Source organism: Macaca fascicularis, chromosome 2, assembly GCF_037993035.2.
Source record: "Macaca fascicularis isolate 582-1 chromosome 2, T2T-MFA8v1.1".
Classification (NCBI taxonomy): Eukaryota; Metazoa; Chordata; class Mammalia; order Primates; family Cercopithecidae; genus Macaca; species Macaca fascicularis.
The window spans coordinates 36,583,524-36,603,691 of record NC_088376.1 but is presented as its reverse complement, the minus strand read 5'-3'; the positions used below and the strand labels follow the sequence as shown (position 1 = coordinate 36,603,691).

General features: G+C 42.5%; 1 protein-coding gene, 1 long non-coding RNA gene and 1 other non-coding gene across 7 annotated transcripts in view; 1 reads left to right on the top strand and 2 right to left on the bottom strand.

Moving 5' to 3' along the window:
* Positions 1–11,555: 11,555 nt before the first annotated feature.
* LOC123572029 (U6 spliceosomal RNA) lies at positions 11,556–11,661 on the bottom strand. Its single transcript, XR_006696375.2, has one exon. It is a non-coding gene; the product is annotated as a U6 spliceosomal RNA (small nuclear RNA).
* A 1,596-nt stretch (positions 11,662–13,257) lies between these two features.
* Positions 13,258–14,592, bottom strand: LOC123571900 (uncharacterized). 2 transcript variants are annotated; one of them, XR_010584939.1, is made up of 2 exons: positions 14,345–14,592; positions 13,258–13,701 (listed from the first exon to the last, which is right to left on the bottom strand). It is a non-coding gene; the product is annotated as an uncharacterized lncRNA (long non-coding RNA). The 2 variants fall into 2 exon arrangements; XR_006696204.2 differs by having other exon boundaries at positions 14,446–14,592.
* A 69-nt stretch (positions 14,593–14,661) lies between these two features.
* TOPBP1 (DNA topoisomerase II binding protein 1) overlaps positions 14,662–20,168 on the top strand; it is a 64,428-nt gene continuing 58,921 nt past the window's right edge. For all 4 annotated transcript variants that reach the window (XM_015445096.4, XM_045386973.3, XM_005545792.5 and 1 more), the window contains exons 1-5: positions 14,662–14,830; positions 15,503–15,593; positions 17,480–17,614; positions 18,662–18,805; positions 19,747–19,928. In XM_015445096.4, the coding sequence (XP_015300582.3) occupies positions 15,510–15,593; positions 17,480–17,614; positions 18,662–18,805; positions 19,747–19,928 (545 nt within the window). In that variant the 5' untranslated portion in view covers positions 14,662–14,830; positions 15,503–15,509. The remainder of the gene's footprint in view (positions 14,831–15,502; positions 15,594–17,479; positions 17,615–18,661; positions 18,806–19,746; positions 19,929–20,168) is intronic.

The following is a 20,168-nucleotide window of genomic DNA, read 5'->3' as shown; positions in this document are numbered from 1 at the left end:
TTTTTACCAGTGAAACTCACCTGTGCCTAGAACTCTGCCTGCCACTAGACATAGTATCACATTTTCACAGTAATTGTGTGTTTGTTGTGAAAAGGCAATTACTAGTGAATGAAACCAGCTCAGAGATGTCAAGGGAGAGCTCAGAGTCACACAGCAGCGAGTGACAGGTGGATCTCATTCTACAGTGATTGTTTTTTCTCTATATCCCTCTACCTCTCTGTTGTATGGTAAAAGTAGTGGAAGTGCTCTCCAGTTTGGGTCAAGAAAAATTCCTCTGGTTAGATGTTAGGCACACCTAGCATGTGTCCCACCTGCTCCTCCCCTGCACTTAATAATAACCCTTAAGCCCTGGGGGGGAAAAATCCCTTCTCTCCTCTAACCCCATTTCCTTCACTTTAAAGGAGATCAACAGCCTCTAGGCCAGGGGTCATGAACTTATTTTGTCATGGGCTAAAGAGTAAATAGTTTAGGCTTTGTGTGCCACACAGTCTCTGTGGCAACTACTCAACTCTGACCTTGAAGCCTGTGAAAGTTGATCATACAGAACTGGGTCGTTTTTGTCATATCCAACTAAAACACGGTGAGAAGTCAGGGGCAAAAAAGCACTCGGGGCTCATAGCATTGCTCCACATGTGAAATTCTTCGCAAGCCTGGCTGCTGAAACTGCCTATTGTAACCTGAGACCAGTTTTAGTTAACAGCTACTGGCTAAGTAGCTGCCACTCTAAGGTTAATTTTACCTGTTATAGTCCCTCACCAGTCAGGACTTGTCAGTTCCCCAAAACTTTACTTGTGCCAATGAACTTTCTAGAAGAACATTTCTCCTTTTCTATGAAACCTCCAATCTTCTCTTTGTCCTTTGGACATATAGAAGACGACCCAGTCTGTGTGTATGCCCAGAATTTCAATTCTTGCTTCCCAAATAAAATGTTTTAAACTTGGGGATATTTGACTTGGACAAGTCTGAAAGCTGCCATAGACAATATTTAACTGAATGATCATGATTGCATTCTAACAAAATTTTATTTATGGACACTGAAATTTGAATTTTATATAATTTTCATGTCACATAATATTGCTCTTTAGATTTCCCCTTCAACCTTTTTTTTTTTTTTTTTTTTTAAAGCAGAGTCTCACTCTGTCGCCCAGGCTGGAATGCAGTGGTGTGATCTCGGCTCACTGCAACCTCCATCTCCCGGGTTCAAGAGATTCTCATGCCTCCGCCTCCCGAGTAGCTGGGACTACAGTCGCGCGCCACCCCATCCGGCTAATTTTTGTATTTTTAGTAGAGACGGAGTTTCATCATGTTGGCCAGGCTGGTCTGGAACTCCTGACATCAGGTGATCCATCCACCTCGGCCTCCCCAAATACTGGGATTACAGACCTGAGTCACCGCGTCCGGCCTTTCCCTTTCAACCATTTAAAGATGTGAAAAAGCATTCTCGGCTCATCTAGGTGTATACAACATCAAGCCGCAGACAGGATTTGGCCAGCTAGTCATAGTCTGCAATCCTCTCTCTGGTCAACGGGTTTCTGCGAGGACCAAAGTGTCAGGTGCGCCCGCGTGGAGAAAGCACTTTTAGCGGTGCATCGCAGCCCTGCAGGCCCGCTGGCTGTCCGGTCGTCGCGCAGGGTCCCGCTGTGACCGAGCCGCTGCTGGCACCCAGTGCCTCCACGGAGTACCCTGCAGCGCCGGCCCCCACCTCGACTCCCAGCGCGCACTCACCCAGGACCCCGGCGTATAGCAGGGCGCAGAAGGCGAGCCTCATTCTCCGCGGCTGGCGCGCGTCACCCAACGCGCTCTCGCGCCTCGTCCGGCTTTACCCTGCCGGAGCAAGCAGCGCCTCCTGGCAAAGGTTCGCCCTGGGAAAGTAACCTTCGTTACTCCTCGCACTCCTCCCGTGGGGCAGGCAGCGAGCAGCTTGTGCCTTCAGTGGGACCAGAGGGCTGCAAGATGCGAGCCTCTCTCCCGCCCCCTGCCCAGGGCCGGGGTCTGCGAGGCTGCACCTAGGGCGAAGGGGCAGCACCCCGGAGCCTGAGCAGCTTCGGAGCGCACTAGTCTGGTCGCCTTACAACCCAGAGAGAGATCCGCAGGGGGTCCCAGGTGAGTTGCTAGTTAGCAAGTTTCTGACTCCCCGGACCCTCATCCAGCCCAGCAGCTCCTAAACATCTCAAAAACACAAAATCTTTGGGATTCGGGGGCTGTCCATAGGGTGAAAACTGTGGGCTCTTCCCCCAGGAAAGCACGCGCTCTCGTATACCCAACGTTTTGAACACAATTCTCAAGGATTCTCAGACTCTTCCTCCCAAAGGGTCTCCATTGAGAGAATGGACCACTCCTGGGTCCTCTCGGAAACTCTACCCAAATGACACTGTCCCCAGCAGCCCTCAGCTCTGGGAGGCCAAGGTCAGGTGAAGCGCTGAACCCAGAGAGGGCTGCCTCTCCTCGCACCTGCAGCGCGATCCTGCTCATGTCTGACTTCTGCCTGAGGAAAATCTGAATTTAAATAAAAATTTAAGAACTCTTAATTAAAATATAATAAATATACATACAACGTCACATGTCCTAAATAAATGTACTGCTTAATTATCATCAAATGAACCCATCCACATAACCAGCACCCACATCAAGAAACAAAACGTTAACAGAGCTGGCACAGCCCCCTGCCACAAAGGTACCCATTATCTTGACTTCTAACAGAATAGACTAATTCTGCTGATTTTTGAGCTTTATGCAGATGGGATCATACCATATGTACAATTTTGTGTTTGGCCTCTTTCTCTGGAGATTCTGTGTGTGAGATTCACCTATGTTGTGTATAGTTGCCCTTTATTCATTCTCAGCATTGCACATTTTACACTGTGTATGCAGCACGTTTTATCTTTCCTCCTGATCGTTGCAGTCTTCAGTTTGGACTCCTAAGGATAGTGCTGCTGTGAATATAATTTTAATTTTATTTTCTATCTGCTGCTAGTATCTGAAAAAAACAATTGGGTTTTGTATATTGACCTTGAATCTAGTGATCTTGCTGAATTGTCTTATTAGTTGGAATTCTTTCTTTTCTATGTACATCCTTACATCTTATATGGATAACGTCAGTTTTGGTTTTTCCTTTCAGATCCTTAGGAATCTCTTTCCTCTTGAGTCACTGCACCGGCTAGAACTCACATTACATTCTACTACATGTCTTTTAGTGCACTTACGTATGCATTACTGCAGGGTTTCCCCACATCATGAAGTAGATGTATGTTCAGCTTTAATAGTTACTGCCAAACTATTAATACAATATTGAGTAGAAGTGGTGATAGGGAAAGTTTTCAATAATTCTCCATTATGCAAAATTTTTGCTGGTGTTTTGTTTTGTTTTAAATATTATTAACCATACTAAGGAAATTTCCTTCCTTCCTGGGTTGCCCAAATTTTTTTAAAGTCATGAATAGGTGTTGCATTTTGTCAAGTATTTTTTCTGCACCTAAGATACTTATATGATTCCCTTTTCTTTTTATGTTAATGTGGTAAACTCCTCTAATTGTTTCTCTTTCTTTTCTTTCTTTCTTTCTTTCTTTCTTTCTTTCTTTCTTTCTTTCTTTCTTTCTTTCTTTCTTTCTTTCTTTCTTTCCTTTTTCTGTTTACCTTCCTTCCTTCCATCCTTCCGTTCTTCCTTTCTCTTTCCCCCTCCTCACCCCTCCCCTCTCTTTCTTTCCCTTCCTTTCCCTTCCCTTCCCTTCCCTTCCTTCTTGCTTGGGTCCTGCTCTATTGCCCAGGCTGGAGTGCAGCTGTGGGATCATAGTTCAGTGAAGGCTCCACCTCCTAGGCCCAAGTGATCCTCCCTCCTCAGCCTCCCAAGTAGCTGGGGCTACAGCTGTGCACCACGCTGGACTCCTTTAATTGATTTTTAAATGTTAAACTACTCTTACATTCCTGGAATAACCCCCCCTTGGCTATTATGTTTAACTTTTTTTTTACATATTGCTGAACTTACTTTTCTTTTTTGGATTTTTTGCATTTGTGTTCGTGAGAGAAATCATTCTGCAGTTTTCTTTATCTTAATGTCACTAAAAGTTTGGTTTCAAGGTTATAATGGCTCACAAAATGAACTGGAATATGCTGCTACTTTTCTTATTCTCTGGAAGACACTGTGTAAGAATAGCATTCTTTCTTTCTTAAATGTTTGCAAGGCTTCACCAATGAAGCCACCTGTGTTTAGAGTTTTATTTGTGGAAAAGTTTTTGATAACAGATTGAGTTTCTTAAATAGCTAGAGAAATATCCAGGTTTTATGATCCTTCAAATTTCAATATTGGTAAGTTTTTTTTAAAGAAATTTGTCCATTTTATCTAAATTTTCAAATTTATTGATATAAAATCATTCACGATCTTATCCTTTGACATTTTTAGTATGTGGTATTTAGTATTTTCATTGCTGATATTGGTGATTTATGTTACCACTTTTCCTTGGTTAGTATTGCCAAGATTTTACCTATTTCATTAATCTTTTCAGAGAACCAACCTTGGCTTTGCTGTTTTTCTCTATTGTACATTCATTTATTATTTCATTGATTTCTGCTCTGTTGACTTTCTTTGAGTTTTGGTCTTTCTCTAGCTTCTTTATTCTTTCTTTCTTCTCCTCCTTCTCCTTTTTCTTCTTCTTTTTTTTTTTTTTTTTTTTTTGACAGAGTCTTGCTCTATTGCCCAGGCTGGAGTGAAGTGGCACGATTGCGGCTCACTGCAACCTCCGCCTCCTGGGTTCAAGTGATTCTCCTGCCTCAGCCTCCTGAGTAGCTGGGATTACAGGCATGAGACACAGCACCTGGCTGTTTTTTTTGTTTTTTTTTTGTTTTTAGTGGAGATGGAGTTTCACCATGTTGTTCAGGCTGGTCTCTTAACTCCTGGCCTCAAGTGATCTGCCTGCCTTGGCCTCCCAAAGTGCTGGGATTACAGGTGTGAGCCACCGTGCCTGGCTTCTCTTGCTTTTTTTTTTTTTTTTTTTTAAGGCAGTTAAGGTCATTGATTTTTCAGCCTCTCTTCTCTACTATATGTGATGAAGGCTATGAATTTCCCTATAAGCATTCCTTTTCTTGATATATTATAACTTCATGGTTATTCAGTTCAAAATATATTCTAATTTTATTGTGATTTCTTATTCAACTCATGGTTTATTTAGAAATGTATTGCTTGATTATCCAGGTGAGCCAATATCATCATAAGGCTTCTTTAAATGTAGAAACAGAGCCTCCAGAAAGGAACTCAGCCCTGCTGACATCTTGATTTAAGCCCAGTGAGACCCATTTCCAACTTCCAACCTCCAAAACTGTAAGATATTAAGTTTTGTTACAATAGTAACAGGAAACTCATATACTTGATATATTTATTGGAGCCTCTTCCAGGTGTGGCATTATCTTTTTATCTCCCATTCCATGGAACTTCAAATTGTGCCAAGTATCTTAAGGAGAAAACTGGCCCTTTGTCAAGCTTAGTTCTCTGCTCCTCCTTTCTCACTGGGATCTTGCCTCCACTTCTGTTTTCCCAGCCCTGAGACTGCCATCAGCTCGGCTGGTTTCTCTGTAAGCCAGCAGTGACCCTCTGCTCAGGCAAAGCCAGATTCCCTCTGACTTTGTGCCGAGTGGTTCATCTTCAATTGTCCTGGCTCTCCCTTCACTTATTCAAACATTTGAGAGGAAATAGGGTCTATGAGGGCAGAGATCAATTTTTTTCTTGTCCAACATTCTAATACAAGGTTGGAAAATAGTGTCTGCTATAATATTGGGCTCAAAAAATCAAACAGATCAATAAATGCACACGAATGTCTCAAAAGTGGGTTGAGCAATCTCCTCTGCAGACCTATGGACAAAAACCAAATAAAGTCCAGAGGTGATCATTCCTTCTAAGGTTAATTATCCACCTAAAACTAACACAGCTTAAATCCAATAGCAGCCACTGTGCCCCCGACCCTAGATTAGATCAAACTCTGAAAACTTCATGTGTACTGAGACAAAGTCATATTGCAAAGATAGGACATCCAAAGTGCTAAAGTCATTTCTGTGCTTTGGTGCAGGCTCTCACAAATAGCAAAGCAGAAGGTATGATGCTTGTATGGTGGAAAACAGTTTAAAAACTTCATGGCAAAGATGATCTTTGGAAAACTTGGGATGTATAGATTTATTATTAATTGTGTACTAGGCAGGGTGCTAAGTGCTTCCCAAATGTTAATTGATAGTAACCCCACAAGGTTATTGCCATCCCCTTTTTGTACAGAGAGAAGTGAAGCACAGAGAGGTTAACCAGTGACTTGCCCAAGGTCAGGTAGCTAGTAGGTGTCCAAGCTGGCATTCAAACTAGGCAGTCTGCTTCCATAGTCCGTTCTCTTTCTCATGTGGCCTCTGGCATTTGTCTCTGGAGCAATTTCACACTTTCCCCTTTCCAAGGGATCTTGAAATAATAACGGCATGGGGGCAACGTGTTTGTTTAAACTGTTTCCAAGTTCAGAATTGGTTGGATTGGCACTAACTGCTATAATAGCAAAGTTCCAAAATCTTAATGGTTTAACACAATAGGAGTTGACTTCTTAGTAACATAAAGCCCATCTGGCAGCAATTGTGGTGATTTGTTAGGGTGGGAGTGGGTGAAAGGACACAAAGATAGATGTGTACCCGCCCCCCACCCGCTACACCCTTGTTCTGCTCTCTAATCTTTGCACATACCAGAGATTTCGTAAGTTCTGTGAGTACCTGGTTTTCTGCACATACCAGAGATTTTGTTTTGCACATACCAGAGATTTTGTAAGTTCTGAGGCAAGGTCACAAGACGTGTTTAAGTAAGATAAACTCTTGCTGCCATAAACCTGCTCTCCCGCCTCAAAGTTTGAACCAAAATATCAGAAATGGCGGGAACCAATCATAGTTAGCCAAATCGCCTTGTTCAAACACTAGCCAATCATATATCTGATTTGTATAATAACTCTATGCCCACTTTTCGTAGACTATATAACACTGCTCGGAGCTCAGTGGGGGAGCTCTCCTGCCCGTCTCGTTTCACGAGTGAGGGAGAGTTCCAGGTTCGAACCTGTAATAAAGATCCTTGCTGCTTAGCTTTGACTCTGGACTCTGGTGGTCTTCTTCGGGGAATAAACGGTCTGGGCATAACATGGGGAGTTCACTTTCATAGCTCCATTCAGTCATTCAGAGATCCAGGCTAAGAGAGGTTCTGCTATTTTCAACACGTGGCTTCCAAGATTGCTCCATGTGTTGACATTCAAATGACAGAATAAGGAAGAGCATGGAAGGTAGTGCAAGAAATTTTCCTGGATCAAGCCCGGATGTGACAAACATCACTTCTACCTATATTCTATTGGCCATAACTCAGTCCCATGACCCCACCAATTGTAAAGAGGATGGGAACTGTAGTCCCTGGCTGGGAAACTACTTCTCAGCAACAGCAAAACACTATGAAAGGGGAGCACATGTCTGGGGTCTTTTGTCTTAGTTTGAGCAGCCCCAGAAAATGGACTTTTAGACAAGACTTCTCAGATGTTTTATTTGACAAGAAACACAGGCAAGAAAGTGGAAATGTGGCTGGGCACGGTGGCTCATGCCTGCAATCCCAGCACTTTGGGAGGCCTAGATGGGTGGATCACCTGAGGTCAGGAGTTTGAGACCAGCCTGGCCAATACAGTGAAACCCCATCTCTACTAAAAATACAAACAATTAGTCAGGTGTGGTGGCAGGTACCTGTAATCCCAGTTACTTGGGAGGTCGAGGCAAGAGAATTGCTTGAACCTGGGAGGCAGAGGTTGCAGTGAACTGAGATTGCATCACTGTACTCCACCCTGGATAACAAAGCAAAACTCCGTCTCAGTTTGGGGGCGGGGGAGGGGGGAGAGAAGAAAATAAAATACAGATGCGAGACAGGGAGAAAGGCATCCAAAGAATGTGTTAACAAGTCAATTGCCACTGTGCCACTTGTGGACCCTGGGCCTTAATTCCCCTGAGGAAACTACGAGAGTCCGAGTAGATATCCCATCCATGGGACATGCAAACAAGGGTTTTTGTGCACTAACTCCTGTCAGCCATCATTTGAGGGTTTTCTTTCCTATGGGTCATAAATCCTTTAGCCCTCTGGCCTACTGTGTGGGTGGCAGAGCAGATTCCTGGTGCCAGAGAATGCCTACATGCAACGAACACAGATGCTGGCAGCTGGAAGTTTCCTAATGTGCATGAGTGCTAAGGGTGAGGGGGTATGGGTGAGACACTAAGGGTTTCTACATGGTCTCTGTCAGAATCGGCCAGTAACATACGACTCAAAAGACAATGTTTTTGTCCTTCCCTGCCCAAGCACACATCTGCTACACAGTGGGGAACGGGGAGGCACAAACAAAATAACAACAATAAAACTCCTTTTCAGAAAAGGGAGCAGTGGAGACCCATAGCCATCATTAGTATCAATTTTGAAGTTGGGCAGGCACTAGGAGGCTCTCTATTGGGGGTTCTGTTTAGATCAGATTCTGTTCTGTTACAGGAGCTCCTTTGCTCATTGCTCTTCAAGATCCCTGGTGCCTCCTTCTGGGAGGATCTTCATTTTCTATTACTCTCTCTATCCCTATCTCAGTATTGAGGAGTTTGTGCTCCTTGGGGCTGTATGACTTTTCACCTACTTGTGCTGCGAAAATTTGAGGATTAAATCAAAGTCTGAATACTCCAGGTTTCTGGTTGGGTTCAGAAAGCAATTACCTCAAAATGTTCGTAATCTTCAGATCTATTTGGTTCCAGTCAGTTTCACATGGTAGCTGTTAACCTCACACATATGAAACAAGGTCAAGGGTAGGGCCTGATTCTACCAGTGAATATACTTGAGACAATTTTAGATTTAGATGGTTTATTACTTCCATAGATAGCAACAGAGAAGAATAAGTGAAAGATGTCATCTCCCTGGGTCTGATGATGGCAATGTGAGTTGTAGGATACTCTATTACCAAGGAGCCAAATCTAGATGGTAGCTAGTGCTTTTATATTCTGCAGTCCTATCATGAGGGGAGTGGGGCAGAAAGCCCCATATCTCATCAAAACCTGGGAGGTGATGAGAAACTATGTCATGACGGCCTCTTAGGAGAGACAGAAAGGCGAGTGAGAGATGCCTTTCTAGTAGCTCCTTAGACACCTCCTTTAAGGATGACAAGGTGTTCTGCCAGGGCTCAGAGAAGTTGCAATTCAAGCCTTTGCCTCTATTGATAAGTGTAAGCTTATCAACAGGGGAAGCCATGGCAGAGTTGTTCTTCTACATAAGTAGTCCCCTCCCCAGTTCTTTCCTAGACAAAATTTTCACACCTGATCGCTATCTTTGGCCCCATACCTCTCTCTCAGTTGATGGTGCCTACCTAGCTTGGGTGAGAGGACCATATTCTTTAAGCAGATCTTTTCCACATAGCTGGGTTGTAATGGGCATTTGTTCCTCAAAATCTTTCTTAGGTTTATCTCTTGTTTTTAGGACACAGATGAAGTCAGCTTTTCCAACTTTGCAAAATCTCACATACTTGAATTTTTTTTTTTTTTTTTTTTTGAGTCAGGGTCTTGCTCTGTCACTCAGACTAGAGTGCAATAGTGAGATCATAGCTCACTGTAACCTCAAACTCTTGGGCTCAAGCAATCCTCCCACCTCAGCCTCCCAGTACCTAGGACTACAGGGGTGTGTCCCCCACACTCAGTTAATTAAAAAAACAAAACAAAACACTTTTTTGGAGAGACAAGGTCTGGCTGTGTCACCCAGGCTGGTCTTGAATTCTCGGCCTTGAGCAATTCTCCTGCCTCAGCCTTCCAAAGTGCTAGGATTAAAGGTGTGAGTCACTGCACCTGCCCGGATTTTTAAATTCTCTTTATTTTTGTTTGCAAACAGGCCAATTCCCTGAGATTGTCTTTTGCTTACCTAATTAAATGCAGCCAGTAGCAACCAACATAGAATAGAATATGCTGCTGATCTTCCATTTTACCTCCTCTTCACTAGAGCTCAGCAGACTTAGTAGGCCTATGTTCTATCTTCCAGGTTACTGAAGACCATAGTTTAAACAAATGTTTTGCTAATCAGACTATTTCTGTAGTGATAAATATCATTTACTAATTTCACTTTTAAATTGTACATTCAAGGCCAGGCGTGGTGGCTCGTGCCTGTAATCCCAGCACTTTGGGAGGTCGAGGCGGGCGAATCACAAGGTCAGGAGTTCAAGATCAGCCTGGCCAATATGGTGAAACCCCATCTCTACTAAAAATACAAAAATTAGCCGGGCATGGTGGCACGTGCCAATAGTCCCAGCCACTTGGGAGGCTGGGGCAGAAGAATCACTTGAACCCAGGAGGCAGAGGTTACAGTGAGCTGCGATCATGCTGCTGCACTCCAGCCTGGGTGACAGAGTTAGACTCCAGTTCAAAACAAAAATAAAAACAAACCATACATTCATTTATTTATATATATTCATTTACAGCATTGGAAACAAATGTAAAACTCTATCACTCAAAAAACCTAGTTTTAGTTTGGCTTTAATTTTGAGAAATATTATCTATGTAGTAAAATATAATAAGAAATATTCATATTCCCGCCACCCACATTGTAAAAGTAACTATTTAGTCATATTTGTTTCCTGTGATTTCTTTCCCATTCTTCTTTTTTGAGATGGAGTTTCGCTCTTTTTGCCCGAGCTGGGTGCAATGGTGCGATCTCGGCTCACCGCAACCTTCGCCTCCTGGGTTCAAGTGATTTTCCTATCTCATCCTCCCAAGTACAGGTGCCTACCACCATGCCTGGCTAATTTTTTGTATTTTTGGTAGAGACAGGTTTCTTCATGTTGGTCAGGCTGGTCTCGAACCCCCAACCTCAGATGATCTGCCCACCTCAGCCTCCCAAAGTGCTGGGATTACAGGCATAAGCTACCGCTCCTGGCCTCCTTTCCCATTCTATAAACAGATAAAGTTGCCTGTAATCTCATCCCAAGCAGGGTCTAGAGAGACTGGCTCTAGGTGACAGAAGTGCCAGAGAAAGAGGAAACTGACTCTAAATGCCAGGAAAGTGAGGGGAAAGTTAATTCCCAACCCCAACTACAGTTTTTTCTTTTCTTTTCTTTTCTTTTTTTTTGAAGGGGGGAAGGGGGCAGGGTCTCACTCTGTTACCCAGGCTAGAATGCAGTGGCATGATCATGGCTCACCACAGCCTCAACTTCCTAGGCTCAGGTGATCCTCCCACCTCAGCCTCCCGAGTAGCTGAGACTACAGATGCCCGCCACCACATTCAGCTCATTTTTGTATTTTTTGTAGAGATGAGGTTTTACCGTGTTGCCAGGTTGGTCTCAAAGTCTTGGGCTCAAGCAATCTGCCCACCTTGGCCTTCCAAAGTACTAGGATTACAGATGTGAGCCACAGCACCCGGTCCCCAGCTTCTTTTAAAAAAATTTTTGTAAATATTAGAGATGGGGGTCTTGCTAGGTTGCTTTGGCTGGTCTTAAACTAGCAGCCTCAGGTGATCTTCTAGCCTGGGCCTCCTAAAGTACTAGAATTACAGGCGTGAAACACCATGACCGGCAAATATGGAATGCTTCACAAATTTGCATGTCATCCTTGCACATGGGCAATGTTAATCTCCGTATCATTTTTTTTTTCCAGTAAATATGCTGCCAAAGCAAGCACCAAAACCTCAGCTTCCAAGGTCATATCACAACCTTTCCCCGTTTTCACCAAAGTCTTCAGCGACCACAAACCCATATACAGTTAGTTCCCTGTATCTGTGGGTTCCACATCTGAGGAGGTCAACCAATTGGGAATCGAAAATATTTAGGAAAAAAAATACAATTTTTGTGTAAAATTTGCCATAGTGGAAAAAGAAAAACAATAAAAAATAAAATTTTAAAAAACAGAATAACAACCGTTTACATAGTATTTACATAGCATCAGGTATTATAAGTAACCTAGTGATTATTTAAAGTACATGGGAGTGGCCAGGCACAGTGGCTCACACCTGTAATCCCAGCACTTTGGGAGGCTGAGTCAGGTGGATCACGAGGTCAGGAGTTCAAGACTAGCCTGGCCAATATGGTGAAACCCGTCTCTACTAAAAACACAAAAATTAGCTGGGTGCGGTGGCAGACGCCTGTAATCCCAGTTACTCGGGAGGGTGAGGCAGGAGAATCGCTTGAACCTCAGGGGTGAAGATCGCAGTGAGCCGAGATCGTGCCACTGCACTCCAGCCTGGGCAACAGAGTGAGACTCTGTCTCAGAAAAAAAAAAAAAAGTACATGGGAGTATGTGCATATATATAAGGTACTCGAGCATCTTCAGATTTTGTTATCGGCAGGGGGCCTTGGAATCAATCCTCCGTGCATACTGAGAAATGACTAACCATTTTCACCCTTTCCTGAAGGACTGCTGTTCAAGCAAACTTAAATGTGTATCAAAATCACCTGAAGGGCACAGATTGTTAGCCCTACCCCAAGTGTTCCTGACTTAATAGGTCTGAAGTTGAGCCCAAGAATTTTCATTCCCCCAAAATTCCCAGGAGATGCTGATGCTGCTGGCCCAGAGACTACACATCAGAACCACTGCTCTATCCATTTTCCAGGAGTAGGTACTAGAGACAGATCCTCTCTGCTTGTCTCGAGACACACGATGGGAGAACTTGCCCCTAGTGGTGAACTCTTACTCTAAAGACAGGTCACTCCTCTGCTATCAAGTTCCGGCTGGCTAAAAGCTAAAGGGTGCATTTTCTTCATCTTCATGAGCAGCATCTATGAATCTCCTTCTTGTGTGAGGTCTCTACTTGGGCCAGAAATGCCAGGAATGGGCTCCCTCCCTGGTGTGGACCTTCACACATAGATGGGCAGACAGCACGTACCCAGGAGCAGTGTGGTGTGTCAGGAAAGGCATGGGCAAGTGACACAGTCCCTGAACTTCACTTTCCCCATCTCCATAACATGAGACAATGATACCCATCTATTATAGGGTTGCTGAAAAGAGTAAACGGGAATAGTGTGAGGAGTCCCATGTTAACTGTAAAGTGCCATTTACAGTTAACAGAAATATTAATTATTATTACAGATTCAGGTCAGATTTGCACCTTAACAATTAATGTGGTTTATTTTTTTTTTCCACCTCGAGTGATTTTTGTTTTTAAGGCTTTCTTCACCCTTCCCCCAGCAATAGGTCTTTACCTTTGAGCCCCAGTGTTAATTGATTCTGACTCATTTTTTATAAAAAATAAATAAATAAATAAAAAATGAATGATAGAAATTTATTAAAGCATAGTAAGACAGATTTTATTCAGGACCATCAGGATACGTATAGCAACCATGGCAATGGGATGCCGAATTAGGAGAAAGAGAGTGGGCTCAACTTTAAATACAGCATGGGCAAGTGGGAATTTATAGCCAAGGAACAAAAGTTTGGGGTCACTGGATACAATATTACTAAGAAGGAACTTCAGGAGTAAAGGGGTTTCTTGCTGAAAATAGGTGAAGGTGATCAGACATCACCTAAGGATGGTAGAGGATGAGGAACCTGATCAGATATTGAGCGTGGAGGGTTCTAACTGGATTTTCCAAGGAAATACACAGATAAACCTACGAGAAAGTTGAGGAGTCTGACTAAAGTTTGGCCAAGCAAAGAATCCTTGTCACCTTCCATCGTTGTATTCAAACACTTAAGACTCAAGCTGCTCACTACTATCTTTAGGCTCTAAAGAGAAAAGAAAAACAAAAACGATCAAGGGACATGGCATTATACTTTTACATTAATAAATCCAAAGTCATTTTCTCAATCTCAGCAGTCAAGAATGAAATGATCCGCATTAGTATAGTGGCTAGAAGATTTTATAAAATAAGAAAAAAATATTTTTAAAGAATAAAATGAAAAGAAGCAACAACTAATCAGTTTACCACTAGTTATCACTGAGCTAAGGTTTTGCAGGCCCATTTTACCCCCTCTCCCTTTGCTCTCTGCCATTTGAACCTTAGGTTCAGTGCTAGAATCTCCCCAGTACGAGGCAGATGCAGAGAAAGAGAACCGTGATGTCCACTGAAGGGGAGGAGGAGGGGAGACCATTGACGATCTTGGCAAAGACATTAGCTGTGTAGTAAGTCATCCTTTCTTCCCTTGCCATCTTGTGGCTGTGTTAGGCAGTGATTCTATTCCTGCTGTGTTGGAGGGAAACCACCCAGTCCGTAGTCAGAAGACCTGGATGCAGTATTAATTCTACCACTTACTAGCCGTGTGCCCTTGAACCCATCATTTAACTTCCTCCGTTTTTACATCTGCAAAATGGAACTACCACTATTTGCCTCAAGGAATTGTTTTGGATAATACGTTTTTCCGTGCATACCTGGTATAAGGCAGGTATAAAGTAAGTACATCTATTGAGGACATCCTTTCTTTCCGTGGCTTTTTTAACAGTAAAGGAGTATTCCTGGACTGTGGTCCTACCTCTTGAACGGACGGCGCTGGGCCTACTCTCCGCGGCGAGTAGGCCTGCCCAGCAAAGCCCTAATCCAAGGGATCCGGCCCAAGCTTTCCCTGAATCCCTACCGCCCATGGACCGCTCACCTACACTTTTGACACTTCCGCTCTCCTGCCGCAGCTGCGGATGGCGTCACTTCCACCGGAAAAGGCGAGCGCAGCCGCACGGTTGGCGCGAAAGTCGGTTTCCGTTCTGGTCAATTTCCGGGTTCTCCAGCGTTTGCTTTGGGGTAGGGGCGGCGCCGAGTCGGGGGAGGGGGCTGTGCGCCGGGCTGGCGCCCGACCCCAGCCACCGCCCTGCGGGCAGCGCGTCCCCCGACTCGCCGCCCGGAGACCCCGAGGCCCCAACGAGGTAAGTAAGGCGCGGAGTGGGGACTCAGCTCCTCCCCGGCCCCAACTGGGGTTCGCGATGCCTTCTATGGCCTTCAGGACCCTCTTTTCCTGTCCTAGTAACTGGCCCTGGGACTGGCGGGTGGGCCTTTGACACCTAAAGGACGTGGCTTCCGTGATCCCAGAGCCAGGCCTTTTTCTGGAACTGGGAACTGGAGCATCTGGCCTTATGCAGGGGCAAAGACCATGCTAACTGGCTTCCATGTTTATATTTAAAATCTGTTTACTGAGGGGTGAACGAACCTCGCAGGCCGTGAGTATCCGCAGGGACAGATGCACTCTGTGTATCCATAAAACAAGTGCAATTGAATGTCCATTGGCTTAGAGGGCTTAGAGCCTTCATAGCAGGCCCCTCCTCAGTGTATTCAATTCGGGTTAATTTTGCTCTCTGATTTGCAAGGATTGGTGTTGTCATCTTTTTCTTTGGCTTTGCCAAAGAAAACGGAGGAAGTTAAATGATGGGTTCAAGGGCACATTCCAGGGTTTCTTACAAATGCCTTTGACGAATTCACCGGCAGAGCCAGAATGTATGTCTTTAGGCATTCTTGTCTGCATGGAAAAATAGGTGGGTTAAACATGGAACTTTATACCTAATGTGGTTTTGTTCTTGTTAATGGTTCCTTTATTTTGACAGTTCAGAAATGTCCAGAAATGACAAAGAACCGTTTTTTGTGAAGTTTTTAAAGTCTTCAGACAATTCCAAATGTTTTTTTAAAGCTCTCGAGGTAAGAGTTGAAAACGTCTTAATACCGTGAATTCATTTTCTTGTTTTTAAGTGTTTTTGATTTGTTGGGCTTTATGTCTTAGAAGTAGATATTTCACTTTCATAATTTAATAGTCTACGTTAATACAGATATATCATTATTACATATTTTCGAATTGATCTAAGTACATTATTATGTATTTCGGGGGGCTGGAAGTCTATTATCACGTTGCTGTTTAATGTGACTGACCTGCAGTTTTTGGAAATTAAGTTGCTTTCATTTGCCTCCTAACCAGAGTGGTCCTTTGTGTGCTGTAAAAATTTGAGTCAGTCGTATACTGGTCATACTTGAAAATTTTTTGGTTAATTGTTAAAAATTATGTTTTATTATGTACAGTGTGATAATTGGATGATAGTAGAGGTGATGTAGAGCCTTGCTTCTCACAGATCTCAGCAGTATCAGCATGGCCTGGAAGTTTGTTCAAAATGCAGAATCTTGGCCTCCAATCCAGACTCACCACTTAGAATCTGCATTTTTAACAAGATCGTCAGTGTGCATTAAAGTTTGAGAAGCATTTGTAGCAGATTTTTAAAAATTTCATTCATTCAGCAAGTATTTATTGAAGTGTTCATGATTTGATAGGCACTTCTCTAGTACTTGGGATTTATCAGTGATCAGAACAGGCAAAGATTTCTGTTCTCTCAGAGCTTACATTCTAACAGGAGGACATAGACACTAATCAGACATGATAAATTGGGAAGAGAGAAAAGCAAAACAGGTTAAGGGGTTCCAGAGGATGTTTCTTGGGGGTGGGAAGAAAAGGGGGTTATAATTTTAAATAGCGTGCGATCAGGGTAGGCTTTATGGAGAAAAAGATATTTGAGTAAACGTGAAGGAGGTGAGATGCTTTGCAGATATTTGGAGAAGAATGTTTCAGGCAGAGAGAGCAACCTTATACAGCCCCTGGGAAAGTGTCTGTAGTCTCTATCCAAGTTTAGTGTTCTGTTGTGTAGTAAGTGAGGGATGGGGGAAGAGTGCTAAGGAATGTGTCAGAGAATAATGGCAAAGAGGTCATGTAGGGCCTTGTGGGCCATTTTTCTCTCAGTGGAGAGCCATTGGAGGATTTCAATCAGAAGAGTAAACATGATCTGACTTACAGTTTTAAAGGGATTACTGTATTTAACATAAGGACCTCAAAATTGGTTCAGAACATTTTTGAGTGCTTACTGGGTGTCAGGATATAGTAGCAAACAAGATACATAACGAAACTTCCAGGGGAGAGAGACAAAAACTATATATATATGTATTTTTAAATAAAATAGACTAAAAGGGTAGAGGAAGGGTATTTGAGAAAGCATGGTTAGGATAGGCATCTCTGGGGAGGTGACATTTAAGCAGACCTGATTGAAGTGGGGGATTAAGTCAGGTGAAAACTTGGAAAAAGAGTATTCCCTGCTGCAAGATCAAGAGCAGAGCGTCTAAATGAGGTTATGATTGGCTTGTTCCAGGGCTGGCAAGAAAGTGGGAGTGGCTGGAATAGAGTAAGCAAGGGAGATGAGAAGTAGGAGGTAAAGGTGGGAAGATAGGCAGGAACCAGACTGTGTTGTCTTGAAGGCTATAGTAAGAAATGTGGATTTTATTCTGGGTGCGGTGTGAAGACATTAGGTTTTGAGCAGACAGTGACATGATTTGACTTGTATTTTTAAAAAGATTATTAGCTGCTGTGTAGAGAACAGATTTAGGGCAAGGAAGGGAAAAAGACCATTTGGGAGCCTTCTGCAGAGGTCTAAGTGAGACATGATGGTGACTCTCAATAGGGAAAAGGCTGGATTTGAGATGGAATTTGAATAGGACCTAAATACAGGGGAGTCATTTCAGGTACGTTCTTATTTTATTTTTTCTTTCAGTCCATAAAAGAATTCCAATCAGAAGAATATCTTCAGATTATTACAGAAGAAGAGGCATTGAAGATAAAGGAGAATGATAGATCACTTTATATCTGTGACCCTTTTAGTGGCATTGTCTTTGATCACCTCAAAAAGGTTTGCTGACTTCTAGTGTGTTCCTTTGGTAGTCTGTTTTTTGGTTTATCTTTGCTTCAGCTGACATACATTCTTTGCCGATTATGAAGTGTTATGCAACTTATGAGTACATTGGCATTCTTTTGGTTTGGCAAGACCAGGATTGAAAGGCTAATTATGTTACGGTAGGCTTTTTTTTTTTTTTTTTTTTTTTTTTTTTTTTGAGACAGCATCTTGTTCTGTTGCCCAGGCTTTAGTGCAGTGACACGATCTCAGCCCATTGCAACTTCTGCTTCCTTGGTTCAAGTGATTCTTGTGCCTTAGCCTCCTGAATAGCTGGGATTACAGATGTATACCACCACACCTGGCTAGTTTTTGTATTTTTAGTAGAGACAGGGTTTCTTGATGTTGGCCAGGCTGGTCTTGAACTCCTGGGCTCAAGTGATCCTCCCACCTCAGCCTCCCGAAGTATTGGGCTTATAGGTGTAAGCAGTAAGGCAGTTTTGAGTGAAAGGGGCTCTTGAAGTTTCTTTTCTTTTTCTGATATAGGATCTTACCCTCTGTCGCCCAGGCTGGAGTGCAGTGACGTGATCTCAGCTCACTGCAACCTCTGCCTCCTGGGTTCAAGCAATTCTCCTGCCTCAGCCTCCCTAGAGGCTGGGATTACAGGTGCCCACCACTGCACCCGGCTAATTTTTGTATTTTTAGTAGAGACAGAGTTTCACCGTGGTGGCCGGACTGGTCTGGATCTCCTGACCTCAGGTGATCCACCCCCCTTGGCCTTCTCTGAAGTGTTGGAATTACAGGCGTGAGCCACTGTGCCTCGCCTGAAGTTTATTTCTTTTGATGGTTTGCATTGTTTGATTTGCTTTTGTGTGTGAGTGTTTAATGTATAGTATATCTGAGAAATTATATAGTCGTCTTTATTTTTTTCTTATAACAATTTGCTGATTTTTCCACATTGATCATCAACTTTGGTAAAGAATTGGTGAATGTTACAAAATGTAATTTGGTAAGACTGGTGGTCTTTTCCTTCTTAACTCATGTAAACTTTTCTCTTTTTCGTAGCTTGGCTGCAGAATTGTTGGTCCACAAGTAGTCATATTTTGTATGCACCACCAGCGATGTGTCCCAAGAGCCGAACATCCAGTTTATAATATGGTTATGTCTGATGTAACCGTATCTTGTACAAGTCTGGAAAAAGAAAAAAGGGTAGATATTGACCTCATCATGATTGAACAATTTATGTATCTATTATTCTTAATTTTTCACTGCATAGAAGATAACTTAAAAGACCTTCCATTTATTGTTCGTGACTTTTAACAAAGATCACTATACAACCACAGTGTGTATATATGTATACATATACTTTTTTAAGTAAATTGAATATAGAATTTGTTTTGTTGAAAACTGGCTAATTTAAATTTTTTGTTTTAATTTAAAAGGACACTCATTTTTTAATCACTTAGATTTTTTTCCACTATAGGTGGACAGCCTTTTAAAAAAAGGATTCTAAATTGTTTGAATCGGGGAGGCGGAGGTTGCAGTGAGCCAACATCACGCCACTGCACTCCAGTCTGGGCGACAGAGCAAGACTTCATCTCGGAAACAAAAAACAAAAATCATTCTGAGAGAGAGCTATAGAAATACATATATATATATATATGTATTTGGGACAAGGTTTTACTGTCACCCACGCTGGAGTGCAGTGGCACAATAACAACTCACTACAACCTTGATTTCCTGGGCTCAAGTAATCTTCATGCCTCAGCCTCCTGAGTAGCTGGGACTACAGGCATGCACCACCAAGCCTGGCTAAAACATATATTTATATATTATATAGATACAATTTATGTTGTTAAAAATACACATGTATATTAAAATATATAGAAGCAAAGATTTATACATGCTCTGTATAATAGTTTAATACATTCATGGAGTTGAAAGGGATAAATATAGGAAAATAATCTTTTTAAAATATAATTCATATTTATCTCCCAAAAAATAATTTGGTTAATTGTTTAACTTTATAATGTTATGTAACAGTTATGTATTCAAACTGTCAAAAGCAAAATGTATTTATGAGATCGTGTATAAAAATGGAAGCAATATTGTTTGCTTCAGTATTAATGTGTTCTCTTTTGGGGCTACAGGAAGAAGTTCATAACTATGTACAAATGATGGGCGGACGGGTATACAGAGACCTTAACGTATCAGTAACTCACCTTATTGCGGGGGAAGTTGGTAGCAAAAAATATTTAGTTGCTGCAAACCTGAAGAAACCTATTTTGCTTCCCTCTTGGATAAAAACACTTTGGGAGAAGTCACAAGAGAAGTAAGAAAGACATTTTTATATTTTCTAGATTTGAAAAAATGATGCATTCAGTCATTTTTGGCATGTGATATACTCTTTGGATTTATCATTCAGGGAAAAAAATAGTGTCATTACTGTTTTCTCCAGTGAAAACAGAAGAACAGAATCTACAAGCTCTTATTACCAAGACATAAGTTAACAGGCATAGAATGGGCTAAGGGTTTATCCTTAGCTACAGAGTGATACATGCTTTGGCGATAA